This window comes from Rhinichthys klamathensis, unplaced genomic scaffold, assembly GCF_029890125.1.
Source record: "Rhinichthys klamathensis goyatoka isolate OS25496 unplaced genomic scaffold, OSU_Roscu_1.1 h1tg000236l_1, whole genome shotgun sequence".
NCBI lineage: Eukaryota > Metazoa > Chordata > Actinopteri > Cypriniformes > Leuciscidae > Rhinichthys > Rhinichthys klamathensis.
This window is the reverse complement of record NW_026606759.1, coordinates 777,138-796,917: the sequence shown is the minus strand read 5'-3', so window position 1 is coordinate 796,917 and position 19,780 is coordinate 777,138. Positions and strand designations below refer to the sequence as shown.

The 19,780-nt window shown below is 46.0% G+C and overlaps 1 protein-coding gene across 1 annotated transcript in view; it reads left to right on the top strand.

Moving 5' to 3' along the window:
• The first annotated feature begins 5,879 nt into the window (after window positions 1-5,879).
• LOC130099795 (major intrinsically disordered NOTCH2-binding receptor 1-like) overlaps window positions 5,880-19,780 on the top strand; it is a 46,516-nt gene continuing 32,615 nt past the window's right edge. Inside the window, exon 1 of the mRNA XM_056265601.1 lies at window positions 5,880-6,075. Within this exon, the coding sequence (XP_056121576.1) occupies window positions 5,929-6,075 (147 nt within the window). The 5' untranslated portion in view covers window positions 5,880-5,928. The remainder of the gene's footprint in view (window positions 6,076-19,780) is intronic.

Genomic DNA, 19,780 nt, shown 5'->3' with positions numbered 1-19,780 from the left:
TCTCTGGGAGCTTGGTTAACGCTTCCCAGCCCGTCTCGCTGGCTCATCCGTACCATCAGACTCGGCTATGCGATTCAGTTCGCCCGGCGCCCCCCTGTTTTCATGGGCATCCTGTTCACCCGTGTTCTGGCGGACAGTGCTCCTGTTCTCAGGGCGGAGATTGCAGTCCTACTGGCGAAGGACCCAATCGAGCCAGTCCCTCCAGCCGATATGAAGACCGGCTTCTACAGCCCGTACTTCATTGTACCCAAGAAAGGAGGTGGGTTACGGCCAATCTTGGACCTGCGCGTCCTGAATCGGTCCCTTCACAGGCTACCGTTCAAGATGCTTACGCAGAAACGCATTTTCAAATGCATCCGTCCCCAAGATTGGTTTGCAGCGATCGACCTGAACGACGTGTACTTTCATGTCTCGATTCTCCCTCGACACAGACCGTTTCTTCACTTTGCGTTCGAGGGACGGGCATATCAGTACAAAGTCTTACCCTTCGGGCTGGTCCTGTCACCCCGTGTCTTCACGAAAGTCGCGGAGGCGGCCATTGCTCCCATGTGCGAGCGTGGTGTTCGCATTGTCAACTACCTCGACGACTGGCTTATTCTCGCCCAGTCGAGAGAGCAGTTGTGCGAACACAGGGACATGGTGCTCAGTCACCTAAGCCACCTAGGGCTTCGGGTCAACTGGGAAAAGAGCAAACTCACCCCTGGGCAGAGGATCTCTTTTCTCGGTATGGAGTTGGACTCGATCAACATGACAGCGCGCCTCACCGAGGCCCGCGTCCAGTCAGTGTTGAACTGCGTGAGTACGCTCAGACGCAGAACAGCGGCACCACTGAAACTATTTCAGAGGCTCCTGGGGCATATGGCATCTGCAGCCGCGGTTAAGCCGCTCGGATTGCTTCATATGAGACCGCACCAACACTGGCTCCACGATCGAGTCCCGAGATGGGCGTGGCAGAGCGGCTCGTGCTGGGTTCCAGGAACTCTGTGGTCTCCACGGATGGCCCCATCACCGGCTGGGGGGCCACGTACAACTGGGCATGCAGCTTCAGGTCTGTGGACGGGGCCTCAACTGCATTGGCACATCAACTGCCTCGAGTTGTTAGCAGTACATCTTGCGTTGGGCCGCTTCAAAACATCGCTACAAGGCAAGCATGTACTGGTCCGTACGGACAACACTGCGACCGTTGCATACATCAACCGTCAGGGTGGTCTACGCTCCCGCCGCATGTCACAACTCGCCCGCCATCTCCTTCTTTGGAGTCAGAAGCATCTGAGGTCGCTTCGTGCCGTTTACATTCCGGGCCTGCTCAACCGTGCAGCCGACGAGCTCTCACTGCAGCAGGTGCTACCAGGAGAATGGCGACTCCATCCCCAGGTGGTCCAGCTGATTTTCAGGCGCTTCGGGACCGCACAGATAGATCTGTTCGCCGCCCCGGACACGTCTCACTGCCAGTTGTTCTATTCCCTGACCGAGGGGACCCTCGGCACGGATGCTCTGGCACACAGCTGGCCCCGGGGTCTTCGCAAGTATGCGTTTCCCCAGTGAGCCTTCTGGCACAGACCTTGTGCAAAGTCAGGGAGGACGAGGAGCAGGTCTTGTTAGTTGCGCCGTATTGGCCCAAACGGACCTGGTTCCCTCCCTGGCCCATCCCTCTGAGAGAGGACCTGCTCTCTGGATGGGACGCGGAGGTTCTAGGTGACCTACCCCCAGTGGTAGTTGACACCATCACTTCCGCTAGAGCCCCCTCTACGAGGCGCCTCTATGCTTTGAAGTGGAACCTATTCGTTGTTTGGTGTTCTTCTCACGAGGAGAACCCCCGATCTTGCTCGATCAGAGCCGTGCTTTCCTTCCTGCAAGATGGGTTGGAGCGAAGGCTGTCTCCCTCCACCCTTAAAGTGTATGTTGCCGCTATTGCCGCACATCACGACGCTGTTGATGGTAAGTCTTTGGGGAAACACGACCTGATCGTCAGGTTCCTGAGGGGAGCGAGGAGACTGAATCCTCCTCGCCCACTCTCTATACCCTCTTGGGATTTGTCTCTGGTCCTTTCGACACTTCAGAGACCACCCTTTGAGCCTCTGCAATCAGCTGAGTTAAAAATCTTGTCCTGTAAGACAGTTCTCCTGGTTGCATTGGCCTCTATCAAGAGGGTAGGGGACCTGCATGCATTTTCGGTCGACAAATCGTGCCTGGAATTCGGCCCGGATAACTCTCACGTGATCCTGAGACCCCGGCCCAGATACGTGCCCAAGGTTCCTACCACTCCCTTCCGGGACCAGGTGGTGAACCTGCAAGCGCTGCCTTCGGAGGAGGCAGACCCAGCCCTGGCTTTTCTCTGTCCCGTCCGCGCTCTGCGCCTGTACGTGGACAGAACGCACAGCCTCAGGACCTCAGATCAGCTCTTCGTCTGTTACGGAGGCCAGCAGAAGGGGAAGGCTGTCTCCAAGCAGAGGATGGCCCACTGGATAGTGGATGCCATCGCCTTGGCTTACGAAGCCCAAGGTGTGCCTTGCCCGCCCGGGTTGAGAGCCCACTCCACTAGGAGTGTCGCTTCTTCTTGGGCGCTGGCACACGGCGCCTCGCTGACAGATATCTGTAGAGCTGCGGGCTGGGCGACACCTAACACGTTCGCTAGGTTTTATAGCCTACGTGTTGAGCCGGTTTCTTCCTGTGTGCTCGCTTCAACTAGCCGGTAACACCGAAGTTCCCGCTCTAGTGTCGGCTTGTTGCGCCACTCCCCTCCACGGAGCGGATACGTGCGCTTTTTTTCTCCAGTCGAGTTCCCCAGCCAGGCGAACCCTGTGAGTTCCTCCACACCCCTTCTGCAGTCGGACGTTGCGGAGCGTCCGACGCCAGGCCTAGTGCTCGTATGCTTGTGTAACTTGTGCTAGGCTGGGTTCCATATGTGTGATCCCTGCGGCGATCCCATATGAGTATTCTTCCACGACCAGCTCCCTGCGGTGAGCCCGTGTCTTTCCTTTGGCATAGCCTGCTCTGCCGTCACTGCCCGGTGTTGTCTCCCCCTTCTCAGGCTGGAGTCACCCCAGTGACATTCCATATGTTGCACTGCCCCTTCGGCCAGTCCATATGTGTATTCTCCACATGTTACCTCCCTTCGGGCAGGATGTGGCTTACGCAGCGTATCCTTTCCCCGGAAAGGCACGCTTCCCAGTGTATCCAAGAGTTCACGGTGTGGGTATATGGAACTGCATTTGAACTCCCTCTACGCAGATCTTCCGCCCCAGCAGTTGGGGGTCTGAGAGTCTTGCGTAGGGCGCTGGATGTGGCAGCAACCGATGGCGTTTTCCATGGGATCCCCTAATGTCGTCACGTCGACGCCACAGTTGCTGACCATCGCTGTACGGCCGTCACTATCTCGGCTCCTCAGTGAAAAACAGTGGGTGCGCGCGCCCGCTTCCTGTTTTATAACCGCGGGGCGGGGGCGCGTGACGCATTCACGCACGCCAACGCTCATTGGCTTGTTCTTTAGATACTCGAAGTTGATAGGGCTCCCTGAAGTGATCCCCTAACGTCGTCACGTCGACGTCACGTCTCCCGTTCCCTCCTTCTGGGAACGAGGGTTACATCAGTAACCGAGACGTTTTGGTTCCTTGCCACTGTTGCCTTGGCTTTTGGCTTGCTTAGTTGGGGACATTTAATATTCAACAATATTATTGATCTACCTTACTTAAGGTGGACGTTGATGCAATTTTCTTCTAGAAACAAACTTTGTTGTATTATTTTCATGTTATCACTGTGAAGCTGCTTTGATACAATCTGTATTGTAAAAAGCGCTATACAAATAAAAGTGACTTGACTTGACTTAAGCTATCAAAGTTGAATGCACTGTTCAAGAAATGTGTCCATGAAACAGAAGGAATTGACATCTCCTCTTATAAATCTGGTTTCTTAAAAAGACTGGTTGTGATGTTGAGGATTTGTCTAACTATAGGCCTATTGCCCATCTACCTTTTCTGGCTAAGGTCCTGGAACGAGTTGTAGTTGGCCAGCAATACCTGTCCAAAACAAATCTCCTAGAACCATTTCAGTCTGGATTTAGATCAGGTCAAAGTACTGAGACTGCTCTTGTCCGGGTCACAAATGATCTTCTCATTTCTGCTGATATGGGTGCCTGTAGTATTTTAGTCTTGTTAGACATCACTGCTGCTTTTGACACAATATCTCATGCTGTCCTTCTTGACAGATTGTCTGTATGGTTAGGAATCTCTGGTACTGCGTTTGAATGGTTTACATTCTATCTCACTAATCGATTCCAGTTTGTGTCTTTGGGGAAAAACAAATCTATACCAAGACTAGTTCAGCAGGGTGTCCCACAAGGGTCTGTGCTTGGTCCCATCTTATTTAGCATTTATATGTTGCCTTTGAGTGACATCATTCGTAAGTTTGGGTTAGGGTTTCATTGTTATGCTGACGATACGCACATCTATATCAGCATGCACCCTAATACAAACCTTGCAGTTCTTACCACTTGCCTGGATGAGAGAAAAACCTGGATGCATGACAACTTTCTTAATCTTAACGAATCAAAAACAGAACTTCTATTCGTCGGTATGTCAACGGGTTTACTTAAACTTAACAGTTCAAATTTGATTAATGGCCATGACTTTGTTACTCCGTCCTCTAAAGTGCGCAATCTTGGCGTTATCTTTGACCCAGAACTGATGTTCGATGCCCATATTAAAATGATATCAAAAACTGCATTTTTCCATCTTAGAAATATCGTTAGACTACGATCTTTTCTATCGCTCCGATATGCAGAAAGGCTTATTCACGCCTTTATTACGTTGAAGCTTGATTATTGCAATGCACTCTATGCTGGTCTCCCAAATCGATCCATCAAAAAATTACAATATATAAAAAATTCAGCCGCCCGGCTATTGACGCATACAACTGCTCGACAACATATTTCCCCTGTACTCCATGACTGGCACTGGCTGCCTATACAAGCACATTTCGAATTCAAAACACTGGTTTTAACGTATAAAGCTATCCATGGGACGGCCCCTGCCTATTTCTGCAGTTTAGTTACCTCTCACACTCCAGCTCGCTCTCTGCGCTCTTCTAGGTCATGCATCCTTTAGCAGCCTCTATATAAATTAAAGTCAATGGGTAGTCGAGCATTTTCGGTCTCAGCACGTCTATGGAATGCTCTACCATCGGGAATTAGAGACTCTCCAACATTGGACTGCTTTAAGATTTGTGTATTGTAGCGCTTTGAGTCTAAGAAAAGCGCGTTAGAAATAAGAATTATTATTATTATTATATGCACGCAGAGGAGAACTTCTCTCGAAAAATCTGCCTAAAATCTGAAAAATGCCTAATTTACAACATGCACATGAATTTGTTTGTGAATTTGAAGTAAGTATGAAGTAAGTAAAGTAAGTATGTGTCAGTTCAGAGATTTTAGTGCTCGTTACATGTCTGTGTTATTGGTTGTTGTCTCCCCTCTTCCCACCCTCTACACTCCCACTGTTCCACACCTTTTTTTTATATCTGAGGAGTTTCATGTCACTTTAAATCTAAATCTGGCCCTATACTCATGAATACAAGTGAAGTGAGTTTTAAAGACAATGGTTTGTTTGATAGGACCACAAAGTAAAGGGTAGATAGTACTTGAAATGTAAGTGCTATTTTATATTATTCCACAAAACAAACCATATGAATGTACGGTCATATATGCATGTGGAAATGTATATAACAAATGTCCCTCCATGTTGGAGGGATGAGGTCATTGCGTAACATGCTACTGGCATGTACTGTAGGTGTGTCAGAAGGTGTGGAACTAGCCCTTCACCAGCAGGATAGTGGTATCACATGGGCTCAGATAGAGTTACATCATGAATAATTACACACTCACACTGAGATCAAACTCAGTAAGGCTCATTTCAGCCTTACACAAGTCAAAAAATGGACATAGCCGTCCTGCCGAACAACAATCATCCAGAGAAGTTTCTGCAGCTGGATGTGGGAATGCTACCGGCTACACATGGCATGTTCCAGATTGGCACGGTGTTGTCTCGCCAAAGGCAGTGGCACAACCGGATGTACTCGCAGGTAAACGCTGGTAGCATAGAGCAGGTAAACGCTGTTAGCATACACACTCAAGCTGCTGTAGAAACAGTCTGACTGAGGGACAGTATTTGTTATCGGGAACTCAATGTATTCAGTCTTTAGTCTTCACTTGCTTATTAAACCTAACTTAATACAAACAAACAAAAAAAAACTGCACTAAGTGTTTAATTACATTTTTTATTTTATGTTACCTAATTCAGTTTGATTTAACTCATTGGACTTAGCATACTCCTTCTAAATTTGTCAAGAAGAACCTTGATGAACACTTCAGTAGTTGCTGTATTTCTTTTGACTTTAGGTGCTTTTTTCCAATAATGTCTTCAGTTTGGTCTACAATGTCAACAATCTGTTCACTCCGAGCAGAATTAGTATTTTAACGTTTCTGTTCATGGGTTCATTCTGTAACATTATTGTTCTGAAAATGGTTTGATTAGAAAAAGAAAAGTTAATAACAGGGTTTTGTTTGCCTATACTTTATACCAGAGCTTATATTGAACTTTATACTAAGAGCTTGTGACTGAACCTCGTAACTCCAGCGGATCCTCAAACTGTCGCTGACCTCATACAACAGCTCAACCTGCCTCAATTGTGAATGAAGTGCTGCACGCATTTTGAAGACGGTCTCTGCTTGTTTGCAGTGAAAGGGTTAATCATTAAAAAAAATATATATATATATATATATCCTGAATAGTACCGGCTCTATACTAACCTGCAATTTTCGCTGGTTTCAAAACACACCATGCTGGATATAACCTGCCAAATATATCCCCAGAAATGGAATTCAAATTCATCAAATATAATATAAAATAAAAATGACCTTGCCTTTTGGAAAATATCTTTTTAAATACCACCCATATCGGTGCTTATCCACCTTATTTTGCAACACAAAAGAGTCAGATACAACTGAAATGGTTAATGAATGAACGTAACTTTTGGCCCTCTAGTGGTTAAAAAACAAAACTGCATGCATTTTGGGGAAGAACATTGTTTTGGTTTTGCTTTGGCTCTGCGTGACTGTGCGGATGAATATGATTATCCTACCGCTCATAAAACATTCACTACTAGGCTTAAGAGATATAACCAGTGTAGATGGAAAGGATCTTAAGCTGACTGTAGACGTAACTACTTGGTTACTCACATAACCTCAGTTCCCTGAGTTAGGGAACAAAGTATTGCGTAGCTGTACGCAGTGGGAAAACTTCTTTTTCTCAATTTACTGAAACCTATATGTAAAACGCATTTGCAGCTGCACAGCCAGCCCATTGAGCGTCTGGCTCGCTCATAGGCTGTGCTGCAGCAACTGCACATCCAATGGCGCGGGCGCCTCTCATTGCGACCAATGAGACCACTCTACGTCATTACACGTCATAGCCCGTCAAGGGGCGTGGCCTCAGCCTATATTAGTCCCCGAATTCGCCATTATAGCAGGTTTATACGAATGAGGCGACAACTAGCCAGTTAGTACAGTGCGGCCGGCTACGCAATACTTTGTTCCCTAACTCAGGGAACTGAGGTTACGTGAGTAACCAAGTAGTTCCCTTTCGAACGGTCACTTCGTATTGCGTAGCTATACGCAGTGGGAACGCTATGCAAAACGCCGCACCGAGTAACTGGTTGCCACTGCAGCTCAGGACCCCTGAGCATACAGAAGAAGCCATAATCCTAACATGTATTCATCAGACCAGACACCGTCAGATCTAAAATAATACATCTGAGTCAGTAATCACCAACATATTACACCAATAAACCCAGACACTGTCAGGGCTAATAGTATATGACAATACAACCAGCCAAAGCGGGTTTTATATGTATGTGAAAATATAACCGGCCAAAGCGTGTCTCGTATATATATATGTGAATGTGATTGTGCACAGTAATATTAATGACAGGACCGGACACAGTCGGGCCCTAATCATACCGAAAGAACCTTCGCCTGTATGGAAGGCACCTCCATATTATAGACCGGCCGCATCACAAATATCCTGAATGGGACAGCCAAATGACCAAGCCCATGACGAGGCGATGCCTCTGGTCGAACCCTGAATATCTATAGGGCAAACCTGACCCACTGAGGTATAAGCCATCACAATAGTGTCCACTATCCATTTAGACAGTCTTTGCTTAGTGACTGAATCCCCTTTGGATCGACCACCAAAGCAGACAAAAAGCTGTTTAGTTTAGTTTATTTGTTTAGCACGTTTAGTACAAGTACAGAACAATGCAAGGAGGGAATGAAGCCACTCTAGGCTTGTACAGAGTTCCACTCCTGCTCCTATTAACTCATGAGACATGCAGACTAAACATCAAAAAAGAAGAATAAACAAAATTCACAATAAAAAAACAAACAACAAACGATACAAAGCAATTCAATACAAGCAAACAATACCTAGAAAAAACTACATAAAGGCGTCAGGCTAGCAATAGTAGTCTCTGTACATGTGAAATAGGGATAAACAAACTCTGAAAAGAGTCTGGTAGATCTTGTTTCCTATATATAAACTTATGCATAAGTAAACATGTTTGATAAATATTTACCTTATCAATAGGGAGAACTTTAAATGTATTATAAAGGGGTGCCGAGGGTGCATATCTATTAGAATGAGAAATAAATCTGAGATATTTCTTCTGTATGACTATTAATTTTTTCAGGTAGGTAGGCAGAGCCGGATTATCCATAAGGGCACTTGGGCCAGTGCCCAGGGGCACCAACCATTCACAACCACTAGGGGGGCACCACATGAGTCAAGCTTTAAAAATATTTTTCGTAAATTGTTATATTATTAACTTGAAATTCTTGACAGACCATAAATAAATCGTTTATGAACACTAATTTAACAATAATAATAACAATAATGATTTAATAATAAATTATAAATAAATAAAGATTACATGACCACTATCACTCCCCCCTCCCCAATCTGTCAGAGTTGCGTTGGTCCACAACAAATACGTGCAAATGTGTCATTTTTTTAACGGCTACAAAAAAATGAATTAAAATCAAAACTGGACAGACGTCAATTGAGTGGTTTTGCAAAAAGAAAGTTAAAGAAAGACAAGGACGCTAGACGTAGCTACAATTCACAATGTTCCAGGTATCGAAAGATTTTTTGTGAGAACATCACGGGAATTGCTATCACTAGCAGCGCTGAGTCTGACGAAGCCGGAGCTAACTGTGGAGACGGTAACAAAGAAATGGACTTTGGGGATGTAGTTGACACCTTTCCTTGCGCAAAATCAAGGAAGGAGCAGTTCTGCTAAACTTAATACATGAAAACGTTTTACCAGATTTAGTGCTACACTTATTGTCTCTTATTTGTTCCTCACTAAATAAGGTTTTTTTTTTCACTAAATGTTCGATTTTATACAATTATTGTGCACTTGTGATTTTTCTAGACTAAATTTTACTGCTGAGTTACCCACTAATCTAGTTTATATAATAGAATTTTTGTCATAGGTTATGATCATATTTTTTTTTATTTGTTGTTTTTCTTTATAATGAAGTTGTCTGTATTAAGTAGATTATGTTTAACAGAAAATAGTGATTATCAGTTCAACACACAGAGTTATAGAAATTCTACTTGATTTTTTTTTTTTTTAACTGCGCTGGTATCGGATCGGTATAATTCAATACTAAGAATTTTTGGTATCGGATTGGATCGGTTCAGAAGAAATGGTATCGGGACATCCCTAATATTTTCTGGTAGGCTATATCTAAGTTACCCAGGAGCTCTGTTGACATAGGCTTAGCTAACGTTAGCTACAGCTTGATGAATTGAGTTGAACAGAGCAGGAGAGAACGCAACATTAGCCAGCTAGCTAAAGCTCTGGTGGGAAATTATTAGCTAACGCTACGGAGGCCATAATATTTTTGACTCATGGCTGAAGTTAAGTTTCTCCAACTCTCCCCAGGTTGGCAAAAAAAAATGCATCTCAAAATGCATCAGATTGATGCTATAAAATATGGAATATTTAAAAAATTTCTTCCGGGGGGGCATGCCCCCGGACCCCCCTAGAGGGGTAATATCCTTCTCACCTTTTTCACCCCTGACCCCTTTTCATGCCTGTAGAGGTAAGAAACCTGATAGATTTATTATTATTTTTGGGCAAACATGAATTGACGCTGTCAATTAATTTATGTACATTTTTAATTGACACATTTGAATATAGGGGGCCTTTTGAGGTATAGTGCCCAGGGGCACCACACTGTCTTAATACGGCCCTGTAGGTAGGATAGGTAGCTGCCCAGACAATATTGCAATAATGAATGAATGGAAACAAAAAACTATAATATAAGGTTAAAAATGCTGAAGAATGAACTAAAGGACAAACCCTCCTCAATATTCCCAACATTTTAGCTTACCTCTTAGATACGAAGTTGATATGGTTTGACCACTTAAGACCACTTTCCTCATTGACCGTTTTTATTAAAATATTGAAGTCTTGGTGAGAAGCTACGAGATTTGTATAATCTGCGAATAGTACTGGGAGGAGTTTGGTACAAGTCGTAGCCATATCATTAATATAAATTAAAAATAAAAGAGGCCCCAAAATTGATCCTTGAGGGACCCCAATCATAATTTGTGACTTCATTGAGGTATAACCTTCCAGGTAAACATATTGCTCTCTATTAGCTAAGTAGCTTCTAAACCATCTCAAGGCAACATCCTCCACTCCGTATCTACTAAGTTTGGCAATCAAAATATTGTGACTGACCGTATCAAATGCCTTACTCAAGTCCAGGAAGACTCCAAAAGCAATTTTTTTATTATCATGAGCTGAAGAAATGTAGTTCACAAGTTGAATAAGGGCATGCTCAGTAGAGTGTCGCTTCCGAAAACCATATTGATGTTTGTATAAAATATTATTGGCATCCAAGTGATTAAATAATCTCGAATAGACAAGTCTTTCTAAGATTTTCGATATACACGGGAGAATTGATATTGGCCTATAATTACCAAATTCCTTGGAGTGATAAAGTAATATTCCGAACCTCTTGAACAGTTGGTGGGTCAAAATTATAAAATGGAGGATATTGACCTTTGATTAAAGAACATGGATGTATATCCGAATCATTAATGTTAGATGCTAGATCAGAACCAACCAATATAAAGAAATCATTAAAGCCATTAGCAATATCAACAGGGTTAGAGAGAACCCCCTTCTCACTGTTCATTACTACAGGGGCTGTAAATGAGGATTTAGTGTGATTCAATAAATGATTAATGAGGTGCCATGTTGTCTTAATATTTTTAGAAGCTTGTGCAAATTGATTTGAATAATATATTTTCTTTGCTTTTCTTACTAAAAATGTAAAATGGTTTTTACATTTCTTATAAGTTTCAACATTAATTGAAGAAGGATTAAGAATAGACCTCCTATAAAGTTTTTTTTTTTCCGGGAAAGCTTTTTTAGTTCATCAGATATCCACGGCTTCCCCTTAGAGTATTTATTTCTAGATGTTGAGCTCATCAACGGAAATGATAAGTCCAAGGCCTTATTAAAAGACTTTAAGAATAAACTATATGCACTGTTAACGTCTTGTGACACAAGTACCTCCTCCCATATGATATTGCCAATGGCAGACTTAAAATTATCAATGTTATTTCTAGAGAAATTACGATATTTATTTGACCCATTCTTAGGATAGCTAGACATTAGTTGGCGGGATTGGATAAACTGAAAAACAGGAAAGTGGTCAGAAACATCACACTTCAGGAGGCCTGAAGTGACCTCAAAATGATAAGAATTAATTGTTCTGAACTGTTCTGATTGTCTAAACGACGCAGAACGCTCCAGATAAATTCTCTGTGCCCTAACAGGGCAGAGAAGATTAACCTCCCCATCCTCTGTAGAAGGGGGAAGAGCCAATAACATCACCACCTGAGCTCTGAACGGTGTTGAGAGCACTTTGGGCACATACCCATGCCTGGGCTTGAGGATGACCTTAGAGTTATCCTGAGCAAACTCCAGACATGCCGGGCTCATAGAGAGAGCCTGCAGATCCCCCACTTGCTTGATAGATGCCAATGCCAACAGGAGAGCGGTCTTCAGCGAAAGAGGTTTAAGATCAACCGACTGGAGCGATTCAAAAGGTGGTCCCCTCAAAGCCCCCCAGGACTGTGGAGAGGTCCAATGGTGGCACAGAGGGAGGTCTGGAGGGGTTTATCCTACTAGCACCCTTCAGAAATCTCACGACCAGGTCGTTTCTTCCCGGTGATTGGCCAGCCACCAGAACATGGTGTGTTGCAATGGCTGCCACATACACTTTGAGCATGGACGGGGAGTGGCCCGCGTCCAACAGCTCCTGTAGGAATGAGAGAACCACTGATATTTCACATGACTCTGGGTCTATATGGTTTTTCGAGCACCAGATAGAAAAAACCCGCCCATTTCGAAGCATAGAGGCGCCGAGTCGACGGGGCCCTAGCTTCAGATATAGTTCCTGTGAAGGTTCAACACCTTCACAGGAAGGTCCCTGGATATCCGTTAAGGGGCCACACATGGAGGGCCCATAGATCGGGCCGTGGATGCCACATCGTTCCCTTCGCCTGTGTGAGGAGGTCTTTCCTCATCGGGACATTTTCCTCATTTTCCTCAGTGTGTCCGATCACTGAACCAGCTCCGGAAACCACGGTCTGGATTTCCAGAGAGGAGCCACCAGAAGGACTTGGCACTCGCTCTCTCTGACCCGTTTGATGACTTGTGGAATCATCGAGACGGGGTGTATAAAAGGCTCTCATCGAAAGAAGACTTCTATTGTGGGACTTTTATTTTGATGGTTATTTTAGAGTGCGATACCCGTTGCTTCCAGTAGGAGGCATTATTGTTTTGTTTTGCTGCGTCAATATAGATTACGGAGAGAACGGCAGCTGCGCACCTAGAAGTTTCTTCGTGCCTGTTATTTCCGATGTTCGTTTGGCGTTAAAGTATTAGTACATGACCATAAAGTAAGTTTTCTCTGATTTTGATGTTTTCACCATGTTTTAAGTGTATTATTGAACCTTGTCCATTTACATGTGCATGCCCGGACATGTACCGATTCATGTGCGATCGTTTGACAGATAAACCAGATGTGTAACGTGATTTCTGCTAAATATAGTCAAATGTGACAGTTTACGTTGTATATGTCTGTAATATGTTAACTAATTATTCTGTAGAAGTATTATCAAGTATTACTTCCCTTTGATTACTCCAATTTGGGAATTTAGGTTATTTGTTTATGCATCTGGATTCATTAATAATATATATTAATGCCCAAGTCATTTTTGTGACAAAACTAATAGTTTATATTGTCTTCCATTGCCCATCCTATCCATATTTTGAGCTTTAACTGTTATTTAGAGGTGTTACTGAATATGTTAGTATTCTGTATATAGATGGGACTGATTCATCTGTTAATGTACACCTTTATACTTCTACTAATGTAATGTCTTTTGTTATTTTAGTCTAATATTCAATACACTTTGGAAAGAAGCACTCCTCATTCTTTGTGTCCTGACCGACACCCAGGAGTGTATACTGCTAACAAGTAGAACTAGAGGCCAGCAGTGAACTTTCCTCTCCAACACGGGGGAAAAGCATACAGGGGACGGTTGGGCCAGACATGGGCCGACGCGTCCATGTCCTTCGAGAAGAACATTTTGCAGTGGGTGTTGTTTTTCGAGGCGAACAGGTCGATTTCAGCTCTGCCAAACACCTTCCATATCAGACTGACCGTCTGTGGGTTCAGGGACCACTCGCCGAGGGGAGTGTTGCCCTGTGAGAGCATCCAAATTCGCAACCAAATTCTGGACGCCCGGGATATGCGCAGCTCTCAAAGAGCTCAGATTGTTCTGTGCCCATTAGAGGAGATCTCTCGCAAAAGCATGCAGGTCGCCTGACCTGACGCCCCCTGGCGATTTATGTAGGCCACTACTGACATGTTGTCCGTGCGGACTAAGACGTGATGACCCCTGAGGTGCGACAGAAATGTCTTCAGGGCCAAACTAACTTTCATTTCCAGACAGTTGATGTGTAAGCTCTGCTCCGTGCTCGACCAGAGGCCGGATGCAGGCGCGCCCTCGTGTAGCGCTCCCCAACCCAGGTTGGACACGTCTGTAAAGACCACTTTCCTCCTGGAAATTGTCCCCATTGTCACACCCTCTTGGTACCAGTTCTGAGCCCGCCAGGGAATCAGGGTCCTTAAACAACCGTGATTCACCATGAGCCTTCAGCCTGCGCTGCCTGACTGCCATGCATGGGTTGGCACACGGCGTTTCAGCCAGTGCTGCAGCGGGCGCATGCGCAGTAATCCCATGCAGAGTACTGGCGATGCTGCTGCCATTAGACCTAGCAGTTTCTGAAATTTCTTCAAGGGCCCGCGCTCGCGCGCTGTGAACGAGGCTGCACCTCTAGAACTAGCAAGTCTAGAACTATGCTCAGAAAGATCGCACTCTGGCTGGGGGACAGTTTGCTCTTCGAAACATTGATTGTGAAACCCAGGCATTTTAAATGGCCGAGAATCAAATCCCTGTGAGCTAGTAGCTCGACTCTCGACTGCGCCAGCACCAGCCAGTCGTCGAGATAATTCAGCACGCGCACTCCTCTCTGTCTCAGAGGAGAGAGTGCTGCATCCACACACTTCGTGAATGTGCGGGGTGCCAAAGACAGATCGAACGGCAGAACTGTGTGCTGATAGGCCTGTCCCTCAAAGGCGAATCTCAAGAATGGCCTGTGATGAGGGTTTATTTATTTACTTATTTTTTTAGGCATTTATATAGCGCTTTCATATGTACTACTATACAGCCAAAGCACTTTACAATCATATCAGGGTTTCTCTCCTCAACCAGCACACATTGGAATGTGAAAGTAAGCATCTTTCAGATCCATTGTGACAAAGCAATTTGCGCGAGGATATGTTTGACAGTTAACATTTTGAAGGGCCGTCTCATGAGAGCCTTGTTCAAATGCCTCAAATCTAGTATGGGTCTGAGGCCGCCGTCTCTTTTCGGAATTAGAAAATAACGGCTGTGAAAACCCGCCTGTTTTAGCGCAGGGGGGACTAATTCTATCGCCCCTTTTGCCAATAAATTCTGCACTTCGCTTCTCACCGAGGTCTCGATAACCACCTGAAACATTGGGGGTCTGCGAGCAAATTGGAGCGAGTAGCCTCACTTTATAGTGTTTATGACCCAACTCGACACTTCGGGGATGGCTTGCCAGGCTAGAACCCATGTGGCTAGGGACTGACACACTGATTGGGACGGGCCGCCTAACAAAGGGGGACCTGATACCCTTATAATGTGATTTGTGCATACATTGAGTGTTTGACTGACTGTACAGGCATTTGCGTGTGGAGGAGTCAGTGTTACAACAGGGGAGGGGCCGCCTAGTGAAGGGGGATCGTGAACCCATGTGTTGTGCTTGTGAAACATGCTCTTTTTGAAACATACTCATTTTGTACTTTATTTGGTTCGCCGTGAAAACGGCGTTTGTTTGTAAAGCTCACTGTTGCTGGCCTGTTTACAATAAACAGCTCACTGTTGCTGGCCTGTTTACAATAATAAAAACCCCAGCCGCCTGAACAGGGAGCTGTGGGAAGTCTTTTGTCTGGGATGGGCCGCCTAACACAGGGGGACCTAATACCCTTACATTGTGATTTGTGCACATGATGTAATTGTACAGACAAACACAGAATATGCAATAGAAAGGATATAGCGTCGTCGCCGGATAGCCACAGGTGAGACGGCGTCAGGAGAAAACGGCTGAGAAGGCGTAGACTGCTGAGATTATCCTCGCTCAGGCTGAAAGGCTTGTTCAAACGGCGAAGGCGTAGTAAAACAGTCAGAGACATGCAGTTGTCGCTGAAGGAGTAAATTGTGCTATAATGGCGAATAGGGGACTAATATAGGCGGTTTGGGTAGCTCTCTTGTGTTGTAAAGAGAGCTAGCCGCGCGAACATCTACCCGCACGCTTCTTCCGTCGAGGCTCGACGAGGGAAGAAAACGTGGGAGCGCGCGAGGTGGTTTGGCGTCCAGAGGGAGAGCTAGCCGCGAGCGCATGGTATATTTTTAGAGCGGGGTAGCTCTCGTGTTGTAAAGAGAGCTAGCCGTGCGAACATCTACCCGCACGCTTCTTCCGTCGAGACTCAGCGAGGGAAGAAAACGTGGGAGTGCTCGAGGCAGTTTGCCATCCAGAGGGAGAGCTAGCCGCGAGCGCATGATGTAATTGTACAGACAAACACAGAATATGCAATAGAAAGGATATAGCATCGTCGTCGGATAGCCACAGGTGAGACGGCGTCAGGAGAAAACGGCTGAGAAGGCGTATTCTGCTGAGATTATGCTCGCTCAGGCTGAAGGGCTTGTTCAAACGGCGAAGGCTTAGTAAAACAGTCAGAGACATGCAGTTGTCGCTGAAGGAGTAAATTCTGCTATAATGGCGAATTCGGGGACTAATATAGGCTGAGGCCACGCCCCTTGATGGGCTCTGATAATGACGTAGAGTGGTCTCATTGGTCACACGTCAGAGGCGCCCGCGCCATTGGATGTGCAGTTGCTGCAGCACAGCCTATGAGCGAGCCAGACGCTCAATGGGCTAGCTGTGCAGCTGCAAATGCGTTTTACATATAGGTTTCAGTAAATCGAGAAAAAGGAGTTTTCCCACTGCGTATAGTTACGCAATACAAAGTGACCGTTCGAAAGGGAACTGTAGCTTTACCCAGGGAGTACTTATACCAGAACAAAACAGTCCACTGGGGAGAGGAGGAAGGAAGGTGAACGTATATTTGTATATCAGTCCCTCCAGAAAAACGTGATTATGTGTTTAGTGCATAATCAACCAAAGTCCGCATATTCATGCGGAGGCCGCATTTTTTCAAATACGCCGCACTTTCACCGCATAAATTGCCGATTTCCGTGCAAAATATGCGGGGCTTGCATGATTTCATAATCCTCGCATATTCGTTGCAAAAAAGTCACATATATTCCTAGCAGAAAGTTGAAAAATGTTGCGTTTGCTTCACACAAGAGCAGCCATTTCCCCCTGTTGCCATGGGAACGTTATGAAGTGACGTAATTACGCGACGTAAACATCATCGAAAAGCTGTAAAACAGGAGCACACTTTATTCATTTTTACACATTTCATTTATTCATTTACAGAAGTTGTAGCATATTCCTTTTGTAAAGCTACTGAACTTGATTGACTCATCAATGTTTTGTAAGTTTGATGTGTTTATTAAAGGGATACTCTACTGGTTTTTCATATTAAACTATGTTATTCCCTTAACTAAGACGAGTTGATACATACCTCTCTCGTCTCAGTGCGTGCACTAAATCGCTGTCTTGCGGCGAAAATATGTTAGATCTTATCTCAGCCCTGTTCATTCAATATGTGCCCAGAAGAGAAGCTGTCACCATTAGGCTTCTTTTTGACTTTCAGTTTGTTTTCATTTGTCACGTGTGTTCCTCAGTCTTGTTTCCCGCCACCAATCTGTAACCATGGACACTGATCACCTTCCTCACAGCTGCCTGTCATTTGTGTTAATCATCATTGTGTATTTAAGTTCCTGCCAGTCTTCAGTTCAGTGTTCGGTATTGTTTGTGTTTGACACGCTGTTACACCCGTTTGCCTGTTTGCCTGTCTTGAGAATTAAACTCGTTTTGGATTTATTCCTTCTTCTGTCCTTCCTGAACACCCCCGTGACAGAATACCGAACCCAAAAAAAAAAAGAGATGGATAATATAGACTTTATCCAGCTGGCTCAGAAGAGTAAAAACTTTTTGACTTTTTCTAGAGATTTTGTTTTCCTTGCACTCACCAGCCCCCTCGACGACGAAACCCTGAAAAATCTGTTCTGGATCGGGGCCAATTTCCATCAACACGTCGACCTTCCAGACACCTCCAACTTGAACTGGAGGGAGGCTGTCATCAGGTGTCTGGAAAGCGTCGAGCTCCGATCCAGCACACAGCCAGACCCAGAGCCCGGATTACCACCCTCGACCATGGAGTACTCGTGCGAGACCCCCGCAGACGGAGAGCTACCACCCGCCGCGACGCGTCAGCCAGAGCCCGAGACAGAGAGGACAGAGCTGATCCTCGCCCCGGAGGAGGAGCTCCAACAGGAGTCTAACCAGGGGTGTGAGCCCACGACATCTGCGGACGAGGGGACCCAATCCACGGATTATGAGGACTGGCTGAAGGATTCTTCTGAGGAGACACCGGTTCCCACCCGTAATCTGCACCATCATCATCCTCAGACCCTTCCAGTGACTGTGTCTACCCTGTCGTCAACCTGTCAGATTCCACTGCTCTATTACACTCAGCCAGTCCTCCAGCCCCGCCGCTGCTTGATGTTCGCTGCCCTACATCGTCTCTCGGGAGGCTCCCGGACATCGAGACGCAGGTCAGCTCACCATCCGCAGCACTCGGGCGTGAGGATCTCGTGGCTCCGCCTCCAGCCTCAGTCCTCTGCACTCCATCTCGGCCTGTCGACCTGCCGGCTCTGTCTTGGCTCCTCCTACCTACACTTCCACCAGAGACCCTCGAACCATCGGCTGCAGCGGGTTCGCTCGTCCTGCCGGCTCCCCCTTGGTCAGTCGTCACTCTGCCTTCGCCGCGGACTTACGGTCCGTCCGCTACGCTCCATCCCTCCACCCTTTTGGCTACAGCGGGCTCCTCCTTCCCTTCAGCGTCACCGCTGTTCTCCCTCAATCCACCTCCGCCTCTGCTCTCGGGCACTCTGGCTCCATCTCCAGCACTCGTCGCCGCGATGTCGCCTGGGTCTCCAAGTCCAGCGACGTCGTTGGAGTCCACCGGCTCTCCGTCTGCGCCGATGGATCCTGCCTCCGAGTCTCCGTCGGTCATCCCCCAGCTACCGTCAGCCTCTTCCATCTGGTCTCTTCCCTCCGTCTACTCTGCTGTGGGCTGTCGGTGCTGGACGGCTCTGGGTCTGCGCCACCAGGCCATCTACATCTGTGCCGTCAGGGAATCGTCGTCGGCACCTTACCATCCTGCCTCTCTTCTGCACTTCATCTCGTCCACCACCTGTGTCACCGACCTAAGACGGTGACACAAAATAAAACGTTGCGCTTTTCTAAGCATTTAAAATGGATAACTATATTGTATGGCAGAGTACCATAGCAAGTGCTTGGGAGCACGTCGACTCGGCGCAGTAATATCATCTCTCGTGAAAAATCCGCTCCCGTTGAAATGAGAGGGAGGAGGAGAGGGAGCGGGGGGAGAGGACTTTTCACGAGAGATGATATTACTGCGCCGAGTCGAAGTGCTCCCAAGCACTTGCTATGGTATTCTGCCATACAATATAGTTATCCATTTTACACGCATAGAAAAGCGCAACGTTTTATTTTGTGTCACCGTCTTAGGTTGAGTTACACTACTCGAGTAACTGTATTTAAATAGGGAAAACGTGGAGGTGTTTGGTCGCTTCTCTTCTGGGCACGTATTGAATGAACAGGGCTGAGATAAGATCTAACAAAGTTTCGCCGCAAGACAGCGATTTAGTGCACGCACTCAGACAAGAGAGGTATGTATCAACTCGTCTTAGTTAAGGGAATAACATAGTTTAATATGAAAAACCAGTAGAGTATCCCTTTAAGGTCTTGTAACGCATTGTGTCGGGAAGAAAAATAGGGATAGCTCACAGCTGAAGTTATTGCAGAGGCCAGACAGACTCACGGAGGCGATTGG